At 38.1% G+C, this 27,234-nt stretch overlaps 1 protein-coding gene across 1 annotated transcript in view; it reads left to right on the forward strand.

The window, feature by feature from the left end:
* Positions 1 to 27,234, forward strand: part of LOC139728402 (probable ATP-dependent RNA helicase DDX27) — a 67,293-nt gene that overhangs the window by 20,316 nt on the left and 19,743 nt on the right. Inside the window, exons 6-9 of the mRNA XM_071639341.1 lie at positions 1,417 to 1,590; positions 9,287 to 9,437; positions 23,489 to 23,588; positions 25,393 to 25,534. Coding sequence (XP_071495442.1) covers positions 1,417 to 1,590; positions 9,287 to 9,437; positions 23,489 to 23,588; positions 25,393 to 25,534 — 567 coding nt within the window. The remainder of the gene's footprint in view (positions 1 to 1,416; positions 1,591 to 9,286; positions 9,438 to 23,488; positions 23,589 to 25,392; positions 25,535 to 27,234) is intronic.

Here is a 27,234-nt window from a genome sequence, read left to right on the forward strand (position 1 = left end):
GCTTAAAACAGATGGATTGCCAGTGCAGCTTGCATGTGCGCAAATAGTAGTGACATTCGATAGCCGCAAAGACACCTGAATGTGTACAGAATGGCTGCTTGTTCTGTGCCCCCAGCTGGTCAGTGTTGGGTTCGGATTGCAGTTCTTCTTGTGTTACTGATGGGACTCATGTTACAGGAAGTGAAAGGCATGAAAAAAAAAAAATAGACAGAATACAGAAGAATTAAGAAAAAGCATCTGAAAGCTGGTTATCCAGTATTAGCGAGCCAGTGGAGTAAAATTGAATCAAAAGGGTCCCGAGCTTTGGATCCTAGCAGAATCTTTGTCAGAGGCTAAATGACTGATGACCAAGGGAGATTTTTTATTGACTTCAAGCAGTAGATGAGTTTACTGTGTACTCACGAGCACAGGATTCATATATTGCTTTACGGAGAAGCACTGCGGTAGTTGTGAAGTTGTCAAAGCCGAGCTTTATGACTACGCACAGTGAGAACATGGAAGCAGTGAGGGCTTTGTGCATGAAGTGAAGCTCAAAGTAAAGTCATCAAGGCATGATAAGGATGATGAGGAAACAATGATGGAAATAGAATGGTGCTCTGACAGCCAACATGCCACTTAGTGTCGCTGGTTCTCTGATCTTTATTATGTTCTCATTCTCAAAGCTCAAATCGCAGGAAAGCGTAAAGTGAACAAAAATTCGTCTCCAAGTTGGTTGTGGCTTTTGCCTCTATTTCATGCGTGCCGCAGAATCTTCTAGCGTGCTCAAGCCACATGTATAAAACAAAAACACAACAAAATAATGAAGACAGAGACATCAGAAGCAATGAGAAAACTCTTAGCATGCATTAGTCCTAAGTGTTCAGTCTACTTGAATGATAGTTGAGGTGACCACATTTAGCTGTCTCATGAAGATGTGAATGTACTTTATCAAAAATCAACAAATTCACAGTAGGTGAACGACAAGAACACAAGGATATTTTAGCTGGATGGCTAATATCTAAATAACAAGTAAAATAAAGGATTTTTAGAGAAAATATTCATTTTGCAAATATAAGATTGTATCGTGTCTGTCCACTTTTTTTTGTTCGTCAAAAAGCTGTAGACAGATTTGTCATGCCAATAACAATTTCTTTTACAGCTGTACAGTGGACTTCCATTATAACGAAGTCCTCAGGACCGGCAGTTTTCTTATCAAAATTTTGTTAAACTGAACAATAAACTATAGAAATACATAGAGTGGATAGTGCTGTGGCTTGAATTTTTACTTCATTGTAACCGCATGTCGTTATAACTGTGTTCGCTATAGTGGGAGTGCCTTGTATCGTAGTTATAAAACTGTCAGCATACATTTGTATGTGTGTGCTTTTCTCCATCAATGAGATCTATGATTGTATTATGTTTGTGCTTGTCTGACAGGAAAGACAGCAGCGTTCATGCTCCCAGTTCTTGAGCGCTTGCTGTACAAGCCGAAGCAGTCTCCTGTCACGAGGGTATTGGTGCTCACCCCAACCAGGGAGCTCGGGGTGCAGATTTTCAACGTCACGAGGCAACTGGCCGAGTTCACAAACGTCGAGTGCTGTCTCGCTGTTGGTAAGAAATTGCTGTGAAAATGATTCATTGTGTATGCAGGGTTCTCGCCAGGAATTTCTTCACGCTTGTCGGCTGTTATAAGCGTTGTTCTGGGGGTTCCCCCTCCCGCGCGAAGCGTGGAAGCCTTCGCTAATGCTCAATACAACACATATAAATCGCCGCTAAAATGCCACTAAATGCGACATTTTCACGGAGATGTAATGAACGTTGTTAGGGGCATATTCTCACAGAAACAATGCAGAAACTCCATACCTTTTGTTGGCGACAGTTCCTAAATAATAAATGAAAGAGAAGTAGGCGCCGATGGTGAAGGTTCCGATTTCTTTTAGGCCTTTCCTGTTTCACTGTTGCAATGATTAGCCGTCTCTGCATCGCAACAACACGCGCCGTGTACTAACTATACCCGTAGTGTTTTTGCTTTCTCGCCGTCTGCTCGACCACGTGGTAGGCCTACTGCATGCAGATGCGCGAGAAGCGATCGAGAACTTTCGGGACATCGTTGCACTTTCCTTTCTGGGTATACTGCGGTAGTTTGGCCGTGACATCAAAGAGACATCATACAAATCTTACATGTAATGATGGTCATTATTCCGAAGGTTCGTTTAATCATAAAATGAAACGATTCATTACTGAGTACTTTGAAGGTTTGTAATCGGAAACAACAATGTCACCAAAGGTCGGTACTATAGATGAATGTTCAAAATAAACAAAACTGATTTCGTTCGAAGATGAACAAACATTTTTTTTTCTTTATTATTTTCCGATCAACGAACCTTCAGAAAGGAATCTATCATCTATCATCGTTATTGTTTCGGAATAACAAACCTTCAGAGTAAGAAAACACCGTTTGGGGGCCGTTGTTGTATTCCGAAATTATACTGGCAGAACGTTCAAAATAACAAAACTGATTTCGTTTGGATATAAACGAATATTTCTCCTTTATCATTTTTCGATTAACGATCATTCAGAATTAAGAATGTGGAGTGTTATTTTACCATTATTCTTTCGGAGTAACGATCCCTCAGAGTACGAAAACTGTAACCGTTTTGGGGCCGTCGTTTTATTCCAAAATTATACTGGCAGAACGTTCGAAATAACATAACTGATTTCGTTTGGAAATAAACGAACATTTCTTCTTTATCGTTTTCCGATTAATGATTGTTCAGAACTAAGAATCTAAAGCATTTTATCATCATTATTCTTTGGAGTAGCGAACCTTGAGAGTAAAAGAAAACTGTAACCGTTTTTGGGCCGTCGTTTTATTCCGAAATTTCACAGGTAGAAACGTTCGAAATAACAAAACTGATTTCGTTGTGAAATGAACGGACATTATTTCTTAATCATTTTTGGATTAACGAACCTTCAGAATAAAGAATCAAGCATTATTTTATCATTAATCTGTCGGAGTAACGAACCCCCCAGAGTAAGAAAACTGCAACTGTTTTTGGGCAGTCGTTTTAATCCGAAATTTCACTGGCAAAACGTTCGAAATGACGCACTGATTTCGTTTTGAAATTTACGGACATTTTTCTTTATTTAATTTTCGGTTAAAAAACCTTCAGAATAAAGAATCTACAATTTATTATTTTATCATCACTATTTCTGTCGGAGTAAAATAAACAGACCCTTAGAGTACGAAAACATGCTGTTTTGTGCCGTCGTTTTATTCCGAAATTTCACCGGCAGAACGTTCGAAATAACAAAACTGATTTCATTGTGAAATGAACGGATATTTTTTCTCAATCATATTTGGATTAACGAACCTTCAGAATAAAGAATCTAGCATTATTTTATCATTAATCTGTCGGAGTAACGAACCCCCCAGAGTAAGAAAACTGCAACTGTTTTTGGGCAGTCGTTTTAATCCGAAATTTCACTGGCAAAACGTTCGAAATGACGCACTGATTTCGTTTTGAAATTTACGGACATTTTTCTTTATTTAATTTTCGGTTAAAAAACCTTCAGAAGAAAGAATCTACAATTTATTATTTTATCATCACTATTTCTGTCGGAGTAACAGACCCTTAGAGTACGAAAACATGCTGTTTTGTGCCATCGTTTTATTCCGAAATTTCACTGGCAGAACGTTCGAAATAACAAAACTGATTTCGTTGTGAAATGAACAGACATTTTTTCTTAATCATTTTTGGATTTACGAACCTTCAGAATAAAGAATCTAGCATTATTTTATTGTTAATCTGTCGGAGTAACGAAAAAAAAATGAACCTTGGTGGTGATATTAACTGATGCTGGTGTAGAGAAAAACAAAGACAGCTTGCTCAAAAGATGCTTCCTTCTTTCAGTTTATTTTCTCCCCAGTCATTCCTATCGTTCTCCTCCCACGAACCCCTGCCATGCATGGACGATGAACAAAACAAAATGTTACCGACGCTGCAATGAAAAAAAAAAGAAAGAAACACGTGCTCGTAGCAAATTATCTACACTTTTCAAGTTAAACAAATTGATGTTCGTAATGAAGAATAAAAAAAAAAAACACGACCACAAGCAGTGGGGAAACTTGATATCATGGCTTGTGGAAATTTCCACGAAATTTCCACGAAAGCCAGGTGTCAGATAAAGGAATGCCGCGTGTACTGCTACCTTGCTTCAGTGGACGTAAACAGCGTGTACATAGCATGTAAACCAACTGGGAACTTGATGAATGATTATCCATTTATTTTCTGCCCATGAAGGCCCTGTAACCCACCAAGCCAGAAGCACGTGGAGCACTACGTACGTTGAACTTGAAAGACCATCATGACAGAATTACCATAAATTTCGGCCCGGAGAAGGAAAATGGAATATTCACGAATGACGTTTACAAATCCATGGAAAGTGAAAAGGCTCAAATGGAACGCATGGCTTTTTGAATTAAAAATAAATAAAAATAACCCGGGGAAGCTACCAAAACCAAAATAACAATTTGCATTTACTTACTCCATCGCACGTTCTTTTTTCTTTTTTAAACGAAAGATGGAGTTCATTTTCTCTCTGCGGCAATGCTTTGAACGCATCTAATTTTGCGTCATTGCCGATGGCCAGCTTCCTAAAGAATTGATACGAATCCTTTCAAATAGTATACGAAACAAAGTCTAAAAATCCTGGATCCTGGCGGTGAATTCCGGTGGTATTATAAATCCTGCTCACTATCAAAATTTAATCATCTGTTCCTTGCGCCATTTTACCAACCAACTGTTCCTGAAATTTTCATCCTAATCTGTTCCCAAATTGTGACTTATTTTCCGAATAGAGAGACAGACAGGCAGACAAACGAACAAACAAACTAAAGCAGCAAAAAAAAAAAAAAAAATACAACCTTTGGCGGAGGGGGGCATGCATTTCACATCGTTTGTTTTTGCATAACCCGACAACAAGCGTGACAACAAGCGAGCACGTGTCAGCCTTCCTCAGCCTCCCTCGGCCTCCGACCCTCTCTTTCCGTCCTCTCTCTCCCTCTCACAATACCGTCGTACACACATAGCAGGCCGCTGTGTGGCCGGCTGGGTGGTGAATGACTATTGTGTGTGTGGATCCCGAATCAGAGCGCATTGTGAGTGAGCAAGTGTGTGACGTGGTGTGTACGTGTATGTGCAGCTGTACGTCGCTATGTTGAGCCAGGGAGGTGAGACTCACCTCCTCGCTGGTTGAGCCGAGTTGTTGTGATCGGTGCGTGATAACTTTTAGCGCTTGTAAACTGCAGTTCCCTCCAACATCTAGTTTCTTTTCTAGCCTGATAATAAAGACTGAAAAGGCGAGAAATTGGTCCGAACTTAGCTCGTCAAGCAAGCAGTTCACGCGTGGTGTTACCCTTGTCGGCAAGTTCACGCGTGGTGTTACCCTTGTCGGCAAGTTCACGCGTGGTGTTACCCTTGTCGGCAAGTTTTACCCTTGTCGGCAATTGTTTCTTCAAACCGCACGCTTGTCGGCACCGACAAGGGTGATATACGCTGGCGAGATCCCTGGTATGTATGTGTGTGTGTGTGTGTGTGTATGTGTGTGTGTGTATGTGTGTGTGTGTGTGTGTGTGTGTGTGTATGTGTGTGTGTGTATGTGTGTGTGTGTGTGTGTGTGTGTGTTTGTATGTGTGTGTGTATGTGTGTGTGGAAATGGTGGAAAGGTGGGAATGAGGGTGGTTTATGTTGTTGTTGTTGTCATCGTTCTTTTGATATAATACAAATTTTATTTCCTGCTTTTTTAGTGTTTGGCTAAATTACTCACAATTGTATGTATGAATTCTGCTTGTTTGTTTTGTAGTTAAAAAGGAATGATCGGATAATTCATTCTATTTCCTCTCTTCTGTTTGATATCCGCCTTAAAATGAATTGAATGATTATTCTTGTTTTATGGATTATGGATTATGTCTCATAACTGTAGGAATATTTACATGATTTATGACAGATGTTATGTAGAATGTGTGTAATTTTTTTTGAATTGTTATATTCTCAAAGGAAATGGAATCAATAAAAAGATCACTGAAAACAAAAAAAAAAGTGTGTGTGTATGTGTATGCGTTGGGTAAAGGAGATCACCCTCAGGAAAGAAGTAGTGAGTGCTTGATGGGAGATGTATCCACCAGTCATTGGCTACATTGTTTTCTTCAGATTGATGTGTGTGCAACAATTCCATCACGGAAAAAAGAAAACCCACCTGTATGTCAGTGTCATTTTCCAATTTGATAAGCTGGAGAGAAGTACCCACAAATGATGAATACTTCTTGCTGTGTGGAAATTTGTGTCCATCTCTCTTGATGTGACACCAGTGCAAAAATGAAAATGTTACATATTTTGTTGAATATATTCTGTCCAGTGAAGTATATACACTTGTATTGTTGTTTATCATGTATTGACAGCTTGCAACATAGAAATCACACCAACTTCATACGACATTTTTGAAGTGCAAACAATTATCCATATGAAAAGTGGTGATATGCCCTGATCAATATTACTGAATTCCTAAGCATAATGACCATTCCAAGAATTCATGTAGTCATCAGTTTGACAGCTGAGTTTGAAGCAGTTCTTTAAATACATTTTTAATGTTGCTGAATCAAAAGAAAAACAATAAATTTCAATAACTAAGCTACCTTATTATGTTCAAATGGACACAGAAATGCTCAAGCGTTCAGAAAGTTTGAAATGATGTTGTAACTGAATAGATGTGTATGAAACATGCTTTTCAAACGTCCTTGAAATGGTTTATTTCTGGCTTTTTTTTAAACAATGTGTTGTTTCAATGTGTGCAGATTGCAGATGACATGTATTTAAGAACATTTTCTGGAGTTAGTTAGTGGTGGGTAAATGAATAGGATCTTTTATTTAGCTGGGTAAACAACAATATCTTAATTTTTCTACAATATTATACAACTTTATAATGTGGTATTTACATCCTATGGTCACAGGAAGGACCATTAGCACCCTATGAAAAGTGTCATTCTATAAAGAACTGTATTGCAGACCTATTCCGGGAAAAACTTTTACAAAAGTTTTATGAAATGGTAATGCCCATTGCCGTCAGCTTTCTGCATTAAAGCTGTTGCCATATCCACAGCAATTATCACAAAACTTGCAGTGACTGAAAGTCACATAATAAAGTGCACCCAAATGTCAGGTTGATACCAGTTGCTACATGTGAGGTACTAATATACTTGTTGCCATCGACATGTATTTAAAGCCTTTTGTAATGGGGAGATTTTCCCATGGAGGACTGTAACCCTTCAACAGAATTATGATACAACTTTGAAGAGAGATTACTTAAATGCAAACCAACCAACCAACCAACAAACAAACAAATAGATAGACAAACAAACACACAAACACCTTGACTGAGAGAGTAAAACATTTCTGTCAAGTTTGTTTGTATTGTTTTAATTTTAAGTTGATGATACATGGCAGGGTTTGAAGGTACTAGGTGTTTCAAAAAACATTTCCCACTTTTGATCATTGATAGCTCAAAAACTATTCATCCGATAAAACTGTCATTGATATAAATAATAGCTGAATAGTGTACAATTTGGTTGAAGGTAATTTGAATGTGAAAGCATAAATCAGTTTCATTAAATCTAAGATTGATTTTGAAGTAAGGTTTCAGATTTTGGTCAAATTTTAAACCTCTGTACAAAAATGAACTTTGCACAGGAACCAATGATGTGTATGTGAGTGTGTGCTGACAATGGCCCTGAACAATAGACATGCCTGAACCACCTGTTGACTAGGCTTCAGTCTGGTGCTCCCAGGCACATGAATGCTTAATCAATAATTCATGTAGATTGCCCCGGGCACTGCTAGTCTGGATTCATGCACAGTAAAGGGTAAACTGCATGCACATGGAAAAAGGAGGCACACGTTTCCATGTGCTTGCAAACACCACATTCCGTTCCAGCTGGCAATCATTTTCAATTTTTTGCTTCACATATCACTAAATTAGGGATATAAATAAGCATAAATGATCTAAAGTTCCTCATTTTAATACAACTGTCTACTAATTAAATAGTCTGACAAATTTTTCGCTTTTTGATAAAAAGAAATCATTTTTGGTAAAGAGTTCAGCAGCATTTATCATTGGGGCGATATGTTTCACAGTTGATTTATTTAAGGCTCCATTTACACAAGTGTATACTCTAATTGATTTTCTTTGCTTCCTGTCACCATGTTTACGATAGAACAGAAGGTATTCATTGTAATTTCGTTTTTCAGAAGTAGGGAGATCACTGTCGAGACCCAACGACAGTATCGGCAGGCGTTTGACTTTACACAGATACTGCCAGAGGCTGAATAAAGACTAGTTATGACAGTGGAGTTTCTCATGAATAAATTAATAATGAAGCATTCAAACCCTAACCATTGTTTAGGACCATTGTCAGGGTGTTACTAGAGTAACCACACACTCCCATACACACCCATTGACCCCTGTGCAAAGTGAAATTTTGTACAGAGGGTTGAAAATAGAGCAAAATCTGGAACCTAACTGTGAAATTAATCATGGATTTCATGAAACTGATTTATGTTTTCATATTCAAACCACCTCCAACCAAATTGTACACTATTCAGCTATTACTCATATCACTGACAGTGTTATCTGATATATAGTTTATGAATTATTAAGAATCAAAAGTGGGAAATGTTTTTTGAAACACCTAGTACATGTATCTTGAGTTCTTTTCACCAAAAGAGCTGCGGTTCTTGCAAACTTATTTAACATAAAAGCAAGATGCTTGGATTTCTTGCCTTTCTTATCTGCGGAGTTGAAGTTGCATCTTGCATCCCTGTTTCAGACAAAGATTTCTAAGACATTTGAAAGATATGGTCCATGCTTAAAGTTTGTAGTTGTCTTGAGAAAGAGAAAGTGCATTTCTGGGAATTCACAATTGTTTCTGTATTCATTCTTCTTTTGTTTGGTGGAGGGGGAGGGAGGGGCAAAATTGTGAATTTGTCAGACAGGTCATCCATATAAAGACTTATCTATAATGCACTGGATTTATCACACTCCGTGTAGCAACTGTTGTTCTTTCATTGCAAAAACAAGTCAATTTCCCTCAGCAAATTTGCCTGCATCTCCAGGCAAGCATCTCAAAATGAATAAAGTGATAAAAGTTACACACAAACACAAAAAGCCTGGATGGCACTCAAGTTTCCTTCAGATGATTTTTACCTGACCAGATGCCCATCAAACCTGGTGCATTATGCTTTTCCTTTTCAAGGTGGATTGGACATTAAACTTCAGGAGGCAGCCCTGCGTAAGGGTCCTGATATCGTCATAGCAACCCCAGGTCGCCTCATCGACCATCTGCACAATGCCCCGACTTTCTCTCTCGGCAGCGTGGAGATTTTAATTCTGGATGAGGCTGACAGGTAAGAACTTGATGAGTATTTTATGTTTTTTAGACATTTTGTTTTGTTTTGTTTTGTTTTGTTTTATACTCTGTGTGATATGTTACCAATGCACACAAATAAGAAGATTGTATTTTATTTTGTTTAATTTTGTCAACAAGAGCAATGATGTTTGATTAATTTCTTCAATACTCATAGAGTTGCGGACAGACAGTGATTCATGTCATTGTAAAACTTACTTGGGCTATTGAAAAGCCTGACAAAAAGGTTCACAAAGCATTTGCACAAACCAGAGACTAACACATACATTATGTAGATGGATCTGTAAGATTTAGTTCCCCAAAATGTTTTCCAAAATTCTCCAAAAATGAATTGTAAAATGAACTTCATGTAGCAGTAGAGAGATTTTGTTGATTTCTTACCACCACCAAGGAAGGAGGAGAATATTACAAGTGTATTTCATGGACGTTGGTATGTCTGTTTGCAAAATAACTCAAAAAGTTGTGAATGGGTTTGAATGAAACTTGCAGGAAAAGTTGATAACGATACAAGGAACAGATGTTTAATAAATTTTGGTAGTGATGCGGGAATTTTTATGGATTTCTGAATGATATGTTAGTGTTTTGGAAGATAGGGGCAATGAACTTGGGGGTTCAAGCTGCGTGTATTTGAGGTTTGTATACTTGCTTTAAAGCGCGTGCTCTGCTCGGGGTGAGGCACCATGTAGCTGGAAGCTGATGACATAAACAAAAGGCTTCTATTTTGAAAAATTGCGCAATTTTCAGCATGTGTGTATAATGGGTGGAAATGAGCTGCTTGGCAAGTCTGCGGTCTAGGAGTACTTTTCTAAGTGTGGTCATTAATGGGCATTGCATGGTTGTTTCCTGGCCAAATGCTTTGTCAAAGCAGAAGCATTACCCCCAACCAGAATAGATCGATGAATTTCTCAGTTATTTCAATGGGATACCATACAAAATTGTTTCATCTCACATGAAATCTTTACTGGCCCTTTGTGAGAAATCCTTGAGTATTCATGCAGTCCAAGTGTAGATGTTTATCAGACTAGCCAAGAGCAAGGGTTGCATATCATGAATGATATATCACTAATGAGGTGTTATCTGGCCAGAACATCGGGACTTACATTGGAGGCTCTCCCCTCATGGTCTTCATTTTGCTTGTATTTTGTTGACCTGGCTAGACTGGCAGTTCTGTAATAGCACCGGAGTTATTGGACTAATATTATAAAAGTATAGCGTGACATAACTCGCGCATATTCAGTTTTGCTGTAGGCATGAAAGCGGTATATCATTACATGCTCTCAATTGAGGGTACTTGTAGTTTATATGTTGTTGTTTGTTTATTTGTCAATGTCATTCATTGTATGTCTTCCAGTCCTTCTGGCTTGTGGTGTTTTTGTGTTGTTGAGTTCTTGATGATACACATTCTGTGTTACGAGATACTATGCATTATGTCTGCATGTATAAGTTTGTTCTGATGTGGACAGTACAATTTGCAGTTCCTATGCAATCACATGCTAGTGCAATGACAACGATGTGAAATGCTTAATTTTCAGCGTATCTGTAGTGTGATTGGCCAAGGAGAGCGTATCCTCCCCGGAGAAGGTTTTCGAGCAGTGCCTGTTAAAACGGGGCACTCGGCGTTTCACCTGGGTTTTATGAAATCTGTGGAATATAATCTTCGCCGGCGAACACCCGGGTGTGCCCAGGTGCGCCAGGGGAGAAGATCTGTTAAAATGGGGCTAGAAAGGCATACCAATCATATGCCTGCTCCTTCCTCTAAAATTTGTTACAAAATCTCTTTGAATGTTGAACATGATATGCTTAATGTCCCTTTAATGAATTAAAAGGCAGTTTGCTAAATAGAATTGCTTTTAGTATACTTTTTTCATATGTACAAGTACGTTGATATTTATATGCCATCTTATTCTAAAATGTTTACATGTATCTCATATTTTGTTGTAGTATTGGAAGTTTATTTATTTATTTTAGATTGTTTTATATCTACATTTTACACATTTCCAAGTTTACCGAGCATAGTACTGAATAATGTGGCACATAGTGGATACAAAATCAATGAATGCATTATAATGACAGTTATATAATGTAATAATATAATTCAAGATAATTCAAAATATGATAAACCAATTTAATTTCATGCCTTGGAAATGATATTGATAACATTTATATTGAGAAGCACAATTAGATGTGACCTGTCTGTCATGTTTTGAAACAATCAAAGACGATCTGATGCGATGATCCGGATTGATAATTAATCATGTTGATTTTGAACCATCCAAACCTTTCCTACGATCAACGCCATTGCCACAACTGACCTTAATATCTGATGAGATCTAATGAGATCACCACGATTACTGCGATTCCAATCGTGGCACAAATCGTGATAAGAGAAATGCAGCACAAGTCCTTTCGGGAGATGCAGACCAGATGCAGACGCTCCTATAGAGATCTTCATTATGTTATCCACTGCTTTATTCAGCATCTTTATGTGTGTGGAATAATCCCTGGAGTGAACCTCGTTTGTAAATCCACGATTTCTTCTCGAAGTGGATTCAGTCGAGATGGATATTGGCTCAGCTTGGTGGAGATACATCATGTGATCTCTATCGTCACAGCTCCAGAATTTGTGAATATGTGAAGATCTGCATCAGCAAGTGGGACAGCCATCCTTTTTGTTATCAGTGGGAGGTTGTAGTCTGCAATTTAGATTAAGCCACTGTGGTGCAGTCCTGTTAATATGCAAGATTTGAGGATTAATAGTTAAGATTGAAATATGAATGAGAATCCATCACCAGGGGGAGAGTTTTGTGAATTTGGCCAGAAGCAACAAGATGTTATCTGCTGTAAAAGTGATTCTCTATTGCTGAAGACTCGCTTGTCTTTTCTTTATTTTCTTCTTTCAGGGAATTCATCAATAAGGTTCATTATTCAATGTTAGACTTTGGACGTGAAATGGCACAGCAATGCTTGAGAGATACAGAATGCAAATTATTGGAATTTTCAATGCAAGAATGATGGCAAAATATTATGGATGATACATATAATAGTGATAATAGAATGATGACAATGATAGAGCTGAAGGTAAAGACCGGCTGGAGACTGCTTGAAGAAAACAAATCAGTTTATGGCAGCCAATACCAAGTGAACTGTGAAGATCACGGCAGCAACTCAGGCATATCGATCACGTGGACGCACAAATGCTTGTACTCTCTCTCGCACTGGTATTAATACAGATCCAGGGCAGGGGTGCATGAATCCATTCTCGTAATATTGGCGTTCAGGCGTGCTAGTGAGCAAATTTTACACGTACATGTTACATACACAAATACTTCACGTGGAACATGAGCAACAATTAAATGTTTCCAAACTTGCGCTCATGATATTTAATAGCGAGAATTACCAGTATAGTGCTTTTTCCTCGTTTGATTCAACTAGAGAGATCCATATCTGTCAGAAAGCCTGGCCATCCACATGGGCAAAAACGTTATCTCACCCTGCCATAATTTACATCGCAAGTGATTCTCTGCCATGTGCATATTTTTGAGCATCCAGCTACAGCGAAAGGATAAAAGGGATCACTCGCTCATCACTCACTTGGTAATGCAGTGCAAAAGTGTGGAAGGAAACAATGCAATCATGCTAACTTTGACACATCAGAGGGCACAACGATGAATCTTTCAACACATCTGCGGCACTGATTTTGCTTTGTGGAGTGTGACCAGGCAATGGAAGATTTTCTAGGTGGGAGAAAATAGTATGCCAAGGGCAAGTAGATTAGCCGTCATATATGCTGACATAACAGGTGAAGGACGGTGCGAAGAGAGAGAGATGGAGAGATTTAGAAGATATGCTAGTGCTGAATATCTTGTGGACTTGTAGCGCATGTTCAGCACGTGTCTTGCAAATATTTTGCGTGTGTCCTGACATGCTGTACTGTTGTGATTACTCTTTTTTTTTTTGCCCACCAATAAGTATTTTTTTATTTGGTATGTGGTGTGTGTGTGTGTGTGTGTGTGTGTGTGTGCCAATTTGTAAGAGCTCAAAACGTAACTCCTGGGTACCATCCAACCTTTCCATTATCAAGTCGCAGCATTCATCCGTGTGTTTTCAAATACGCATGGGATTTTATTGTTGTTGTTGAAAAGTTTGTTTGTTTGTTTTTGAATGCTTAGTATTGTTCAGTTTTGCTTCTTTTCAAGCATTTTTATGATTTTTGTCTTTGATGTATTGTTTGTCGTGGTGCCAGAGGAGGAATTGAACAGGCAAGGCAGCCCTGGTTAAATGTCTCAGTGGATGAATAATACATTGTCCTATTTCTGTGAAAGACTTATGATGTCACCAAATACACTCAGCAAAAAAAGAAAGTAAACACTTTTTCAAGTTTATATTTCTCATAAAATATTTGGCTGAAAGTTAATGTATTATATACCATATCAAAGGTTATTTAATTGGCTATCAGCCTAGTAGGTCAATAAAATGGGAAACTTTATGCATGAGTGAACACCTTTGTTTTTCTCTTCCAAGGCACAAAAGCAAAAATTGCAAATATGAACAAGTTGTCATTCATGCGCATGTGCTCCTCCATATAACAATAAGAACAAAAGACAAATTTAACACGATTAGATACATTAATTGAGTTGCAAAAGTGAACCTTTGATCTCTATAATATCTCTGAAGCCCAATATATCAATAAAGACAAAAAATAAGGGAGAAAAATGAGGAATCATGGGTCAAGCCCAAATTCAAATGAAATAAGAGACGAAGCAATATTAATAAAAATGGTAGAAATTTCAGTTTGTGTTCAAATTAGGATAACTGTAAATAATATTTGGTTCTTAAATTTAAGGAGGCCAAACAGGTTTGGATGAGGATGTGTATAAAATTTCACATGTTCTTTATCCTTTTGATATTCAAAAGTGACACATTGATCTGTGTCAGCAAGACCGGAACCATCCAGTGGATGGCAGGAGGACTCAATGATTCCAGTGAGCATAGTGGACATCAGTGATGTATAAAAAGACATGAAATTCAAAACAAAACATTTCTTAATGAGAGAAAAAAATATGCACATCCACAACAAACTGTTTATTTCAGAAATGTTCTTGAGATAAATTACCAAGTGACGAAATGAGATTTAAGCATCTGAGATGCATTGCACCTGGGTCTATAATTATGTAAAATGCTTTTTTGTTCCTACTCTAGACTCGCCTTTGTCAAAGGCCACATGCTATTTTTAATGCCCGCAATGGCAAGCGAAGCCAGGCAAGGCCAAACGTGCCAGCACAAGGGCCTTTTGAGATTGGAGAATTCCAAAAATATAAATGAGCTTGGAGGAAGTCCATCCTGTGCACTGTTCCTATTGAACATTTTAGTCACTGGAGTAATTCAGTTGAAGAGTTTGTTCGCAAAAACCGATAAGTCCATTTTCTGAAGATTTTGAAGTACGGTCTCTGTCATAAAGTACAAAATAATACCTTTTAAATGATATATTAGTCACTACATACAAAGGTACATTTTTGAAGTTATGGTACGTTTTTGAAGTTATGGTCAAAAGAAGCAAAAATTTTCTTATTATTCTCTTTATTTTTCTTGACCTTTAATCGCAAATTAATATCCATTTGGCAAATATGGACTTACCGGTTTTGGTAACACACTCTTTAGTTAGTCGTCGGAATTGCAACAATAGCCAATCAGCCAGCAATATGACATGCATAATGCAACCAAAAGCTTCTTCGAACTGGACACTGCTGATTGGTTGTGACTTCTTGCTACCAATTGCTGAAGGCGAAATTTGATATTTCACAGAGTGTATTTGTAAGTCAAAAAATTTGGATGAGTTTCCAATGGCCCTCTTGCTGAGGCTTGCCTTACACTGGTGGCTTGACTCTATCTTGTATAGCAACCTTCTTGCAGTTGCCATGGCAATGGGCTTTGACAAAGCTGAAGCTTGACTGTAGATGCATCGGATCACTTATACGTTTCACTGTATGTCATATCAGGTGACGCATTACGAAAGCACTACTTGGAATTGAAAAGCTTGCAAGAGCTAGTATTTCGATCCTGTGCCTCAAGCCCAAAGGATGGTGGAGAAATGGTGTGTTCGAGTTGTCTGCTTGTGTGTCCTTCTCTCTCCCAGACTTTGTGAATTATCACAACATTTGTAAGAAAGAAAGTTCAAATTGTAATTTTCTTCACTGGTGACCTGGGTTTGCTATCCAAGGTGATATGAGCAGATGAGAGTGTATCACGAAAGGAGTTCTTGTGTCTCAGTTGACAAGACTTCACACTATTAATCACAAAGTCCCTGGTTTGAGCTCCCTGGTTACAGCGGTTGTGCCCCGTAGGCAAGGCACTTTATCCTCTGTTCGTAGTCCTTTATCCTCTGTTCGTAGTCCTTTGGAGGGGAGCCAGCGATTGATTGTGTAGAAGCTTTCATATCACTTCTGTAGCAGCCATGGAGAACAAATCATGATTCATTATGAATATCTTCTATTTGTGGTTGATGGTCAAAGGTCATTGAACTTGGGGTGAAATAACATATTTTAGCTCTAACTTTAGAAATATGTGGTGATTTTCAAATTTGGTAGTAAGGATAGAAATTAGAAAAAAATATTATCCTGAAATGACATTGATGAAAGGTCAAAGCTGGCTGTACTTTGGGGAAAAAAAAATATTTTCAGCCATTGTAAATATCATCTTGTTTCTCAAGTGCTACAGTTGTCTCTTAATGATGTCATTTCAATATGTGTCTGATCTTCATGTTTGTTTTTTTTTGTGTGTTTTTTTTTTTTGAAGGAGCACTCTGTTGATGTGTGGCTCTAAGCAAATGAAAGCTAAGATTCATCCAAGATAATGCTGTGGACCAAACACAGCCAACTGTATTGTGAGATTAATGTAAAACCAGAAATATTCATGTCCTTGAAATTTGAATTGCAAACTTTGCACAAGTTTGACTGTCGAATTTAGTGCCAGAGGCGATACGGGGAAAGTTTCATGTTGCCAAAATGGTCGTCGGCTCCAATTCAAGAAAGTTTCATGCCTTGAATGTTTCTAGATTTTACACTTACAGTATGATTCAGCTTTGTCTGCTATGTTCATCGTTGTGATGATATCATGCTTGTAAGTTTTCTCATCAATGCCCAATCTGGAAGCCATCCCAAGGGCAGAGGTTACATAAAACAGAGACCAGTGCAAATCCTAGCAAATCCTAGCAGTAAAACTTTGCAAGTCTGAGAAAAAAAAAATATGATGTAATAAAAATGGTAAGTGTGCAAATATCAGTAAAGCTATCAATCAAAGCTGCCTGTGAAAAGCTGGCAAATGAGATTAATTCAAGTGGCAACTACGTGTCTTATAAAAAAAAAAAAGAGGTTTTGTTTGAAAATGAAAAATGAAAAAACAAATCACAATAGCAGTAACACATCAATCTTTGTTGTTGATTGAGTTTGGCCATGGTGATGAATAGCTTGATATTTGCAGACCAGATTTCCATAAAGATGGAATTCAGTCTTAGCTTTGAAATGGACTTGAAAGTTGTATCTGAGTTACAGGCATTGAGAGTGGCAGAAATGGAGAATTACTGGATGATGTGGGTATATCAAGAAAATAATTGAGTGTATAAGGAAAATAATTGACACTATCATCCTCCTTCACAGCCAGAATTTGGGGAGATGAGTTTTGACATCCACAATAAGTTCTTATTCAACAGCTGTGCTGTCTAGTTACATCATTGCATGCCTGTTGAAATGGCCTGAGAATTGTAAATTGCGCCCTCCTAATTGTTTTTATTGTTTTCAAATGCATGCATTCTGTCAATTATGGCTTCTCCCAGTTTAGATCAATGCCATGCCGTTTGATGCGTTCAGTCTATTTTTGTCTGCGTGATCAAAATCGTGCACTGAATTTAAATTCCTACAAGGAAAGAGAAAGAAACGGGGTCAGGTTGCCACATTTCCTGCTGACCAAAGCATGCCATATTTAGCACACAAAGCAAGGTTATTTGATGTTTGTGCTCTTAGCATCACAACAAAGTCACTACCTTCAAAACCTGTTTACATCCAGAGTAAAGGATTATTCTTGGGTTTGTAGGGGAAAACAATAAAAAAAAAATGCAATTAAATGTCTCAGCACCAGTAAATAATCCATGCTCTATCACATTACTGTGTGCATGGAGGCATGCTTGGGAAGAATTGGTATAATTTGTATTACATGTCCTTCAGTTGAAAAACCAACAAGCAGTACTTGTAATGTGTTCAATTTCTTTAAGAGCTTTTAAATGGATGATATAGTTTTGCTTGAGATGGGGCTTCAGGTTTCCAACTTTTTTTGTGTGTGAGAGAAAATGAGAAAGCTCTCTTGAAATATGAAAGATCATGGTCATTTAAGAGGGGTTCAAAGTTTATTTGATGAAAATTGGGTCAAAATGGCTGAGATAATCTAAACAAAGGGATCTTAATAAAAGATGGGACCCACCTTTTATTAGGATTGCTTTGTTTTACTTTGTGTTTGGATATTTCAGCCATTTCAAAATCGATTTTCATCAAATAAATGTTGAATTCCTCTCAGAATTGTGTGCACTGTAGCATTGCAGAAGCGGTTTCTCAGTATAGTACTCTCCGCTTAATAGGGTACTCAGCTTATTCGAGTTAGAAACTGAAAAACAGCTCCCGATTCATGTTACATTTAGCGGATAATTGGGTAGGCTGCATTCAGGAAAAATGGGTATAAATTTTCCAGATTAAAGGTCCTGTTTACCTTTAGGAACAGTGATTTAAAAAATGTTCAAGATATCATATTTGATGCATACAATGTGAAGGTCTGTTGTATCACATAACATCCTACTACATAACATTTTCGCAATAAAGCCTAAAATATGAGGAGATATCAGTATTTTTCTCACTAAACCATACCTGTAGACGGTTTAGTCTGGAAACATTTTTATTATAACTATTGTTCACATTTTGTGTATTTAACAATACTTAACATCGATCATACAGATTCAACTTTTTACAGTGGACGTTTCTATCCCTAACTCACATACTTCAGAACTGTTTTAAAGCACTAATGCTGGGTTGTTTCATCTGCAAATGGTAAATTATGCCTTTAATGTGATCTATTTCCATAGTTTCTCATAGAGAGCCTTTGGAATAAGTATAAATATTATTGTAAGGTCCCATATTTTGTACTACATAATGGTTATTTGTTGGTGTTTTGTTTTTAACATATCCCTGATTCTGCTGTGATACTGTATGTTGCTAAGAAAGACAATTTACGAAGTTATTAAAACAACAAAAAGGCAAACAATATCGAGGAGTTACGACAAATCACATTATAGCAAAAAACAAAACAAAACAAAACATGAAATGTAAAAAAGAAAAGGTTAGACTTTCATATTGAGATACGTGTACAATAAAAAATGAAAATGGGAAGGTTTCTTTTCTTGATGGAACTTGATACTCATTATCTATTTATCTTCCATCTCTGTATCCTCACTGTGATAGCTTGCTATGGGATTGAAGTTAATTTTGATTACCAAATCTGTATATTTTTTTTCCCAGCAAGACTGATAAAACTGCTGTAAAGGGCTCAGGTAATCATGGCTAAGTGGGAGAGGGGTACAAAATCAGATATTGATCATGTTTAACCTGTTGAGGACGAGTCTCAAGTATACCCGGGCAGGTGTCTATTGGAAGTGTGTGTTGTAGCAAAATCAGTCGGTCCTCAAGGGGTTAAATTTGTTGCAAGTTTTGAGGAGGTAATGACTGCAGATGAACTAGAGATTCTTTCCTGAATCAGTGTCTTGTTTCTTGTCTCTGATGATTATCATACAACTCACTATGCTTTTTCTGTTCAATCCCATCATAGTTGCACAGGGTCACGGAATGTACAATGTATTTCTGGACTTTTATTGTTTCTGAAGCATGTCAGGCTTCTTCTATCTTCATTCCACTCATCTCTATTGTGATGCTAGTGTGGCTTCATATTTGCTGGTTGTTGTTTTTTTATGCCTCCGTCATGAAGTGTCGCCGAAGGCATTATGTTTCCAGGTTGACTGTCTGTCCTTCTGTCCATCTGCTATAGATTTTGTTAACAGGATAACGTAGGCACCCTTTGAGGAACAATGTATCCAAATGAAACTTGGCTTATGTATGTAAGAGCATACGAAGCTGAGCTTATCAATTCTTCAACTATTCAACTATCATCACTTTAAAGGTCAAAGGTCATAAGTCAAGGTCTAATCCTAAAATTTCACCATTTTCCCTGATATCTCTACAATACCCAGAGGTATTTTCATGAAGCTTTGTGTATGTACATTTGTATGCATGCATTGCTAGGTAAATAATTTCTAGATAAAGTTTAAGGCTATGGGGTTGAAGGTCAGAGGTCAAGTAAAAATGCTAAAATTTTGCTTTTTCTTTCCATATCTCAGAAATTGTTGTAGATACCCTCATGAAACTTAGTACCGACAGATGCTGCCTGACAATGATTCTGTTGGTAGGTTCTTAGGTCATGCGGTTGGAGGTCAAGTGTCAAAGGTCAATGTACAAATAATGCTACTTTTAATATGATGAAATCACACTATTTTCTCCATGCAAAGATGGACCTTATAAATGACCTAATGTATACACTTAATTAAACTTGTGTACACTAGACAATGGTTATTTAGTGAAAGATTTTAGCCATTGAGTCAAAGGTCAAGAGAAAAGGCTGAAATTTCCCTGTTTTGTCTATATTTTGAAAATGGCTCAGAGTGTTATCATGAAAATTGATGTATGACAGATAGTGATTTGCCACTCAAACGAAACTATTGTCTCACTGTAGCAAGACATTCTGTAGAAAAAGATTTGAAAAAGCTGAGGCATACTAGTTGCCATAGCAACATGTCTGTTTTTTTTTTCTTTGTTGTGCTATTTGCCGGACTGATGAATTCGTTTTCAAATATGTTACCTCTGAATGTGATGACAATGTTAATCAAATGACGATATTCATGAGATGCTATATTTCCTCTGTCCCGGGAACATATTACTGTCATACGCTGTTAATATAGCCAGTCTAATTGTCCCCGGCGAACGAGTTCGAGCAGGGGACTATGAAACGGGCTCCGTACGTGTGTGTGTGTGTGTGTCCGTGTGTCCGTCCGTCCGTCCGTGCTAACGAGAGTATGCTTGTGTGGCTAGGAGAACAATAGGGCACAATAGATGGCCTTTATTCCGTCAGGCTTGTGTGGCTAAAATTTTTGCTTGTGTGTCTATTTTAACAAAAGGGAGAACAAAGGGGTAGACACACAAGTATATCACCGTAAGGTTGTCCGTCCGTGTGTCCGTGTGTGCGTCCGTGTGATCAAAATCTTCAATTTGCTACTTCTCTGTCATTTATGAGCCAATTTTGATTCTGTTTGCTTTATATGATAGCACTACATGGGAGCTTTGAAACTTCTACACAGAATTTCAGTCGTGACCTTTGACCTTGACCTTTGACCTATATTGTACATTTTGCTACAAAATGCTACTCCTTCGCCATTTCTAACCCGATTTCGATTCCGTTTGCTTTATGTGATGGCACTAGGTGAGGGCTTCAAAACCTCTACACAGAATTTTGACCTTTGACTTCTTTGACCTTTGACCTTGATTTTTGACCTGTATTGTACATTTTGCTACAAAATGCTACTCCTTCGCCATTTCTAACCCGATTTCAATTCTGTTTGCTTTATGTGATGGCACTAGGTGAGGGCTTCAAAACTTGTACACAGAATTTTGACCTTTGACCTTGATTTTTGACCTGTATTGTACATTTTGCTACAAAATGCTACTCCTTCGCCATTTCTAACCCGATTTCGATTCCGTTTGCTTTATATGATGGCACTACGTGAGGGCTTCAAAACTTGTACACAGAATTTTGACCTTTGCCTTCTTTGACCTTTGACCTTGATTTTTGACCTGTATTGTACATTTTGCTACAAAATGCTACTCCTTCGCCATTTCTAACCCGATTTCGATTCTGTTTGCTTTATGTGATGGCACTAGGTGAGGGCTTCAAAACTTCTACACAGAATTTTGACCTTTGACTTCTTTGACCTTTGACCTTGATTTTTGACCTGTATTGTACATTTTGCTACAAAATACTACTCCTTCGCCATTTCTAACCCGATTTCGATTCCGTTTGCTTTATATGCTACTTCTCTGTCATTTATGAGCCAATTTTGATTCTGTTTGCTGTATATGATAGCACTACATGGGAGCTTTAAAACTTCTACACAGAATTTCAGTCGTGACCTTTGACCTTGACCTTTGACCTATATTGTACATTTTGCTACAAAATGCTACTCCTTCGCCATTTCTAACCCGATTTCGATTCCGTTTGCTTTATGTGATGGCATTAGGTGAGGGCTTCAAAACTTGTACACAGAATTTTGACCTTTGACTTCTTTGACCTTTGACCTTGATTTTTTACCTGTATTGTACATTTTCCTACAAAATGCTACTCCTTCGCCATTTCTAACCCGATTTCAATTCCGTTTGCTGTATGTGGTGGCACCAGGTGAGGGCTTCAGAACTTCTACACAGAATTTTGACCTTTGACTTATTTGACCTTTGACCTTGATTTTTGACCTGTATTGTACATTTACTACAAAATGCTACTTCCGGCGGGGACATATATTACGCACCGCGTAATTTCTACTTTTCCTTGTTCTCAGTGAATCGGGACTTCCAGACATTTAAACAAGTGTTTAAATTTTCAATCATGGAGTACGGGGTACACGTGCATGTTGCATTCATGTTGGGTTCAGAATTTGCTTGTATTTTTGCATGAATTAAAATTTGGGATAGCACTCAACACATTAAATCCGTGAAAATAAAAACTCTGTGAAATACCTGATATGTGGCATATTCAGCGTCATATAATTACCTCCGCCAAGGGGGGAGGTTATGTTTTCGTTACCTTTGGTTTGTTTATTAGTTAGTTAGTTCATTCGTTTGTCTGTGTTCAAAATAACTCAAAAAGTAGTTAACGGATTGAGATGAAATTTGCAGGAAAGGCTTAGAATGACACAAGTAACAAACGATGTACTTTTGGTAGTGATACAATAATTTTAGGGGAATTTATGAAGGATTTTTTTTGTATTTTGGCAGGTAGGGTCAATGAACTTGGGAGTTCAGGCTGCGCGTATTTGAGGTTTGCATGCGCGCACTAAAGTGTGTGCTCCAGTTTCTGCTAGGGCGAGGCTTTCAGCACACAATGCAGTACGTATGAGTGGAAATCACTGATCTCTGTGGAAGAACAAGATCAGTGCGGGTGGAAATGGGCTGCATGCTTGGCGGAGGTCTGCGCTCTCAGAGTGCTTCTCTAGTTGTACATGTATGTACATGTATGCCAAAGCCAAATTGTCATGTGTTTGTCTGGTACAATGTCTCATGGATGAATCTGTCTACAATGACACTTGTCAAATTTTTCATAAAATGCAAACATACACATGGTGTAAACCACATATTCCCCCACCCCCTTTCCATAATGCTCGGGCCATGTTGTAGTCAAGTAGATCACAGCATCCATGGTGCAGTCAAATGTTTCAGTGAAAGTACACAATGTATGACAGACTTGTAGGTATATCAGTGAAGAGTCAAAGTTTAGGTTTATTCACAAACAAGCAGCAGCAGCTTTTTCAGTGCAGTAACCATGACTGGAGGGAGTGTATGAAATTTGTATGCATAAATTAGGTTGATATGATGATCCCTTCATAGCAGTTGCCTTTGACTTTCCATTTCGTTCATAATACACACAATAAAGATTGAGTCTTTGGTTTCCTTGGACTCATCCGTACCAAAAAGATCGCCTTTCTCATCGCTTATTTAACTCTGAATTTAGATTTAGAAATAGAGCTCACGTGGCAGCTCTCTTTTTGTTTGTCGTTTGTTTTGTGATGCCAGATGACACTTGCCAATACAATTTGCTCTCAAATTTGCATTTTTATCATAGTGATCATTGTCTTCTCCCCATTGCACTCCCCTTCCTCCCTCCCCCCCCCCCCCCCTCCAGGATGCTTGATGAGTACTTTGAGGAGCAGATGAAAGAAATCATCCGGATGTGCTCTGTGACGAGGCAGACCATGCTCTTCTCAGCCACAATGACAGACCAGGTGAGAGCTTCCCTCAGACTTGTTCGCCCATTCATACCCGCCACAAAGAGCAGAATGGAAGAATCTGTGCTTAATCATGGAATGCTATTCAAATAGAAGATTCCTTCCATTCAAATGAGATTTGGGGGTGGGGAGGGGGAAAGGGACGAGGGACAGAGGGAAAGGGATTTTGCCGCTTAAGCATTTATGGTGCAGGTGATGTGAGAGATACCCCCCGTAAAAAAAAAAAATGATAATGATAATGATGATAAAGAGAGAAAGAGATCCTCCAGTTTATGAATATTTACATGTCCCTTCCTTCTAAAATGATAAATCAACTTCAGGGCATGATTAGTTCCATTTCTGATTAGTGATAGTTTGTCTCTCTCTATAACAGTCATGATATAGAAGAACTGACTCTCAAGGGAAGTATGGAGCGAAGATTATGTAGATTTTATATGTTATCCTACACTTCAAGTTTTGAAGCTGTTTTGTGGACCTCTAGTCAGGGATTGTGTCAAAGTCAAAGTGTGTAGCTGCTCAATTTTCTAGCAGACTTAACACCCAGTCTGAAAAGTTTCTGCAAAATATGAAACGGCATTTCACCTGCTGTCGTGTCTGAATGATATTGATGATAATAATGAAGTCTTGTATAGCGCCGGTATCCGCCAAGTCAGGCGCTCATGGCGCTTGCTCCAAAATAAATACATAATTCAGCTTAAATTTCATGGGTGCAAAATTTCATATTGTCATTTAGTTCTTCAAGAGTCCACTGAATGATTGAGAAATTTGAATTATATACCCAAGAAAATTGTCTTCTTGTTTACCTTTATAAGATTTAAAACAAAGAATGGAGATGTGAATGACTTTGGCTTGATGTGATTGAAATACAGTCAACCTTGCTTAAGTTGACCTCGCATATTAATATACAAATAGTGAATGGTCACGAGTGCAATGGTACGAGATTTCGCACGAGGTAAAAGATAGAGGCGCTCTATTCAACGAGGCAAAGCCGAGTTGAATAGTGCGCCTCATCTTTCACCGAGTGCGAAATCTCGTTCCATTGCACGAGTAAAGACCATATACTATTTGATTTATACAACGTCCAAGTAGATTTTTTTGGTCTAAGTAGGCCTAGAAGTCTATATATGTATGAAAAATATAGCCATGCTTACATGTGGATCCACTGCGATTCTCTTTCTGGCTTGTGCAATCAGTGTAGATACATTGATACAGGTCACAGCTATACTAGCGCTCATACACGTACACTAGCACTACGTAGGCCTACATACGCGCTTGCATGTACCGCACACGTACACTGTGCTAGCTGCATGCGATCCTCAATATGCAACACACAGTACACGCAGTACCGTACAATTTCTCGAACCGTGGAATAGAACGAAAAAATCGAACCAAGTTGCACGCAAAAATAGAACCAAAATTGCACGGCGCGTTGAATGGAGTACTTATTGAATATCACATCACCAACAATCCTCCAATCAAATTACAAGGATCTACTTGGACGTTGTATAAAAGGTGAATAATCGCCTAAGTTTAACCTCCTTTTTTAAGTCCTCTTCTCTTTATTTTCCATTGAGTTTAATCCCTCATGTTATAAAGTGGAGTTTTCTGTAAGTCAAAGGCAATGATTCGTTTTTCTTCTTTTTTTAAGAAATAGAATGTAGAGATAAGTTTCTGTGTAGAATATGATCCTGTTGTATGAAGTATCAGGTTTGAAGCAGTGCTATGAAAAATTTTCCACGATGTGATTGCTTTTTGGCTTCCCTCCCCCCATATTCTCTACTCTTTGTGGTCAACCGTACAGGTCAAGGACCTTGCCATGGTCTCGCTGAAAAACCCTGTGAGGATCTTTGTCAACGAGAACACAGACGTGGCCTACAATCTTCAACAGGAATTTGTCCGCATTCGGGCCAGCCGAGAGGGCGACAGAGAGGCCATCGTATCTGGTGAGATTATAGCAACTTGTGGTATTTGCATGTAAATCATGGTAGGGGGGATCACACTGGCTCTGGCACAGGGCAGTTTTGCAGGCTTAATTGCTTTCGGGTTTTCCCAGAGTTGGGTTCCGTCAAAGATGCCAGGTCGGAAGAAAAGCCACAGGTAGTAATTGATACATACTTGGATCTGCATTTCTTTTCCTGTGGCTTTCAGCATCTATGCATTATGCATATTTCTGTTGTTTGCCTCATAAAAGTAAATCTTTGTACATGTCCACCATAACTGTTGGCAATTAATTTGTTATTGTTGTTGTTGTTCTGATGTACTTAGGCGATAGTTGTTCTAGTTATTCTTCATTTGTGATTTTTACTCATTTTTTTTCCCTTCATTCTGATTTCTCTGAGAGTTGACAGTGTAGTATGTGTAATATATTGACATACAAGCTTGTCTATATGTAAGTTGAGGAAAAAGTTTTGGAGGAAAATATTCTAATTCACAGATGTACTATCATAAGCAGCATGTTTTCTTTTATCTATAATAATGCTCAATCATGTAAGAGACATAGCTGTTTGTATGGAGCATATATGCTTATTCAATGATCTCAGCTTTTTCATAGCCATGATAATGTGTCAATCAGTATATTTTGTCTGCCTTACACTTGGTCTAATCTATTACACGTCAAGCAACTGACCTTCGCTCACGGAGAGCTTAAAGCAAGTGACATCTTGTCAGAAGTGATCTTCTTGTGCGAAAGCCAATTGGATACTCTCTGCAGATTTTGTTTTGTTTTGTTTTGTTTTTTTACCGCTGTATTAAGCCATTCCCAGAAAGTTGTCTTCGTGACAGGGACTGTCATACAGGTGGCATTTCAGTTGCCCGGAGCATTAAGATTAGAGCAAAACCAGAGTTTGTGAAATCTGAGAGTGAGATGGAGTCGGGAGTTTATTACTTCCAGAGGATCATGTGCTGAGTACACCTACACATGCTATGCCTACCTACACACACACACACAAACAACCCCCTTCCCCCCCCCCCCCCACACACACACACATACTTACATTATGTCACCCCACACACAATCTCTCTCTCTCTCTCTTGGTGTGGTGATCATTGTTACAAGATTTAATTTGATAATTGTTCTCAAAAGTAACTTAATTTCAGTATTCTGACTCATGAATGGAAAGTATTCTGACTCTTGGCAATTTTCACAGTGGTGAAATTTTAGCACATTTTGAGTGATATGAAATTAGCCCCCAAATAAATATGCGGAAATATTTTTTGCTTCTCATAAGTAATAATATTTAATCTCTTGGATTCTGTGGATTTGAAAACGTGCAAAATTCCGTTTACTCAGCTGATTGCAAAAAAAAAAAAAAATCAGTCACGCAAAAATTTCCACTTATGCTGTAAATGATTCAGTAAGCAAGAGAAGAAAAAAAAAAAAACAACCCACAAGAACTCAGGATGAAAGTAAATTATAGAACAGAACTCTCTTACTCTGTCAATGCACATACACACACACACTCACACACAAACAAATGTGCTCCCAATAGTACAAATCACTGTTTAAGTGACTAAACACAGAGACAATAAAACTGATATATGCTGGGAACCTCTGGACTTGTAAGTAAAAAAGCAAGAAATAGAGGAACTAATCACCCACTGGACCTCTTTCCCCCTTTCATGCGAACCCAATGCAACTCCCGAC

Source organism: Diadema antillarum, unplaced genomic scaffold, assembly GCF_040938485.1.
Source record: "Diadema antillarum isolate AM-2024a unplaced genomic scaffold, OU_Dant_1.0 seq00000177_RagTag, whole genome shotgun sequence".
Taxonomy (NCBI): domain Eukaryota; kingdom Metazoa; phylum Echinodermata; class Echinoidea; order Diadematoida; family Diadematidae; genus Diadema; species Diadema antillarum.